Source organism: Scomber scombrus, chromosome 7, assembly GCF_963691925.1.
Source record: "Scomber scombrus chromosome 7, fScoSco1.1, whole genome shotgun sequence".
NCBI lineage: Eukaryota > Metazoa > Chordata > Actinopteri > Scombriformes > Scombridae > Scomber > Scomber scombrus.
This window is the reverse complement of record NC_084976.1, coordinates 30,783,712-30,787,571: the sequence shown is the minus strand read 5'-3', so window position 1 is coordinate 30,787,571 and position 3,860 is coordinate 30,783,712. Positions and strand designations below refer to the sequence as shown.

The following is a 3,860-nucleotide window of genomic DNA, read 5'->3' as shown; positions in this document are numbered from 1 at the left end:
CACAAGCACATAATTAATGACCTCAGCTGTGTGTGCATGCTTGTTAACATGTATGTGTGAGTTGTTGCACATCTGTTTTTCTGCATGTTCAACCCCCCCCATCCACCCCCCCTTCTCCTCCTCCGCCCCCCCCCCTCCGCAAACACACACACAGACACACACACACACACCCTCAGGGCTGTTACACATCATTGTGTTTGTTCATGTGTGTGTTGACGCGTCTCCGCTAATTGTCTCCCATCACACTCTGCTGCCGCTGCTCTCTTACAGCTGAGGGGATGGATGGATGGATGGATGGATGGAGGGAGGGAGGGAGGGATGGATGGATGGGTGGATGGATGGATGGATGGATGGAGGGATGGATGGATGGATGGATGGAGGGAGGGATGGATGGATGGAGGGATGGATGGATGGATGGATGGATGGATGGAGGGAGGGAGGGATGGACGGATGGATGGATGGAGGGAGGGAGGGATGGACGGATGGATGGAGGGAGGGAGGGAGGGAGGGAGGGACGGAGGGAGGGAGGGAGGGAGAGAGGGATGGATGGATGGAGGGAATGGATGGATGGATGGATGGATGGAGGGAGGGAGGGAGGGATGGATGGATGGATGGATGGATGGATGGAGGGAGGGAGGGATGGATGGATGGATGGATGGATGGATGGATGGAGGGAGGGAGGGAGGGAGGGAGGGAGGGAGGGAGGGAGGGAGGGATGGATGGCTGGATGGATGGATGGATGGATGGATGGATGGAGGGAGGGAGGGAGTGAGGGATGGATGGATGGATGGATGGATGGAGGGAGGGAGGGAGGGATGGATGGATGGATGGAGGGAATGGATGGATGGATGGATGGAGGAATGGATGGATGGAGGGATGGATGGAGGGATGGATGGATGGATGGAGGGAGGGAGGGATGGATGAGAAAAACAGAAAACTCTCAGTGCATCAGTCTGTCAGACATTAGTCACTTCTGTCTCACACCAGTCTTTACGTGCCTCCTTTTTTATTTATATTGTTATTTTATCCAGAAATAAGAAAACATTCAAAATCACATTAACAATTATTACAATACATATATCTAAAAGCCCAGAGAATCCTACTTAGCAGTTTTTTTATCTTCCTTTGCAGTATTTTGTGTCCTTATTTGCAGTATTTTTGTCTTAGCAGTGTTTTTAGTTACTGATACTTCAATAGGAATAGTTACTAGATTGATGCAATGTTGAATTACTAAATATTTAGTATCTTATTTTATGGTAAATTCCTGTTGAAAGTGTGTGAATCAGTTTAAATACAGCAGGTATAGAAGCTCATTTATTGCATTAGTTCACATTGAGGGTGATATGAGCTCTATGCAGGAGCTTTAAGGGCTTAAACATGTTGTATTTAATATATTTTTATTGGTTTAAAAACACTCAGTTCAGACTTTAAAGGGTTAAAACTTGACTCTACGGGACGTTTCTGGATCGTGAGTTTGAATTGAACCGTCAAAGCACTTTTCTTTTATCTTTAAGTTTTCTTTCTTTCAACACTTCCTAAAGTAGAAAGAAGAAGAAGTAGTTATAGTGGTGAGTGAGGATGGGGCATTTTGGAGGACAGAGATCACTATTTCCCTCCTGACTCCTGACTCCTGCCCCTGATCCCCCGAAGACACGAGTTCAGAGCAGATAAGCAGCAGAGGGGGGAGAGAGAGAGCGCCGTTTTAATCGCCACGGCAACCTTGAGTCGAAGCGAAAAGGACAGAGAGAGAAAGTGGAAGAGCGTCATTTCATCCCCTCCGTCTGTCCTCTCACCCGACGGAGGGATGATCTCCCCGGGGGCCGACTGGGGAGAAGAGTCAGAGCCCGAGGGGAGAGGAGGAGGAGGAGGAGGAGGAGGAGGAGGAAGATGATGGACAGGCCGCTGCTCTGGAGATGTGAAGGTTTTTTAACGTGATTCTCCACGCCGTGAAGGATCAGAGAAGGTCATAAGCTCTCATGCTGGATGAGACACGTCGCTGCTGTTAAAAAACGACTTTATTAAACTCTGCCGTGCGTCTTTGTTCTCTTTAGTTTCTTTTATGTACTGAAGGAGTTCTGTCCTCCACCTTTTACACTTTAACCCTCCTGTTGTCCTCCAGTCAAGGAAGGAAGGAAAGAGGGAGGGAGGGAGGAAGGAAGGAAGGAAGGAAGAAGTAAGGAAGAAGGAAGGACAGGAAGGAAGGAAGGAAGGAAGGAAGAAGGAAGGAAAGGAGGGAGGAAGGAAGGAAGGAAGAAGGAAGGAAGGAAGGAAGAAGGAAGGAAAGGAGGGAGGAAGGAAGGAAGGAAGAAGGAAGGAAAGAGGGAGGGAGGAAGGGAGGAAGGAAGGGAGGGGGGGAGGAAGGAAGGAAAGGAAGAAGGAAGGAAAGAGGGAGGGAGGAAGGAAGGAAGGGAGGAAGGATAGGAAGGAAGGAAAGGAGGAAGAAGGAAGGAAAGGAGGAAGAAGGAAGGAAAGGAGGAAGAAGAAAGGAAAGGAGGGAAGAAGGAAGGAAGGAAGTAAGGAAGGAAGAAGGAAGGAAAGAGGGAGGAAAGAAGGACAGAGGAAAGAAGGAAGGGAGGGGGGAGGAAAGAAAGAGAGAATGAGGAAAGGAGGAAAGAAGGAAAGGAAGGGAGGAAGGAAGGAAGGATGGAAGAAAGAAGGAAGGTAGGAGGGAGGGAGGAAAGAAGGAAGGAGGGAGGGGAGGGAGGGAGGAACAGTCAAGACAGACAGACGACAGGAAGGTTAAAAAGGGAGTCGGTCATGATGCAGAGGCAGCCAGATAACATGATGATTTAACAATATTTAAAATGATATATCCTCTATATTTCTTGGGGGTTTTTTTTTTAACATAAATTGATAAGAAATGGTTCTCAAAATCTTTCTTTCCTTTTCTCTTTGGACTAACATCCTCGTTTATTTTAGTATTTTATTTAATAATTAATGGAAATGTCGACTTGTTTAAGCCAACAACACAAACAGGGTTGAAGCTCTCTCTCTCTCTTGACTTGCAATAAATCCCATGTTAGATTTGTGAAGAAGATGCCAAAATGTCCAAGATTCATCCTTTGGTGACATAAATATTCACCTAAAACTTATAAAGAGGAACATATTCTCCTCATCTCCAGCTCTATATTAATATTCTGTGTCTCTAATGGAATATTTTTACATGATTTCCAGTTAAAAACTCCTTATTTATCTTCTACTGGTCCTTTATGCAGCCGCTCAGTTCAGCCTCTGTCTATTAACAGGCTGTTTTAGCTCCTGTCTCTTTAAGGCCCCCCCCTCCTCCTCCTCCTGATGAGCCCACTCTGCTCTGATTGGTCGGCTTCAGGAAGCTTCTACATAAACTACCACCTTAGCAACCACGGAACACAGCCCTTAACAACCACCTCAGCAACCGTCTTAGCAACAGCCTTAGCTTAGTAACGAACTAAGTAAGTAACAAAGTAACAAACTAACTGAGTCATGATGTAATTAGGTAAGTAGCTAACTCTGCTCTGATTGGTCGGCTTCAGGAAGCTTCTACATAAACTAACCATAGTAGCAGGATTTCACTTTTTTTTCTCCTTCTTTACTCCAAATGTTCAACTTCTCAAATCACATCCGTACATGTTGGAGCTGAATCACATCTGAGATGTGAGAGTGGAAACACCTTAGCAACCGCCTTAGCAACCAGGGCAAAAAAATAGACAGTCGAGTTCCCCTCAAGTTTTGACCATATTTGACAATCAACATTAGAACCAGATATAAATAACAGAAAACTACAAAAAGCTGAATATGTAACGTTTAACTTGATTAGTGTTAAAAGACTTTATTGACTCAAATAAACAGTTTCTTCTAGACAGCAGTAGTTCGGTGAGTGT

At 45.6% G+C, this 3,860-nt stretch overlaps 1 protein-coding gene across 1 annotated transcript in view; it reads left to right on the top strand.

Moving 5' to 3' along the window:
• The window catches only part of LOC133983980 (nuclear pore complex protein Nup160-like), a 9,185-nt gene extending 7,198 nt beyond the window's left edge, over positions 1 to 1,987 (top strand). The window contains exon 5 of the mRNA XM_062423196.1: positions 1,953 to 1,987. Within this exon, the coding sequence (XP_062279180.1) occupies positions 1,953 to 1,987 (35 nt within the window). The remainder of the gene's footprint in view (positions 1 to 1,952) is intronic.
• The last annotated feature ends 1,873 nt before the right edge of the window (positions 1,988 to 3,860 follow it).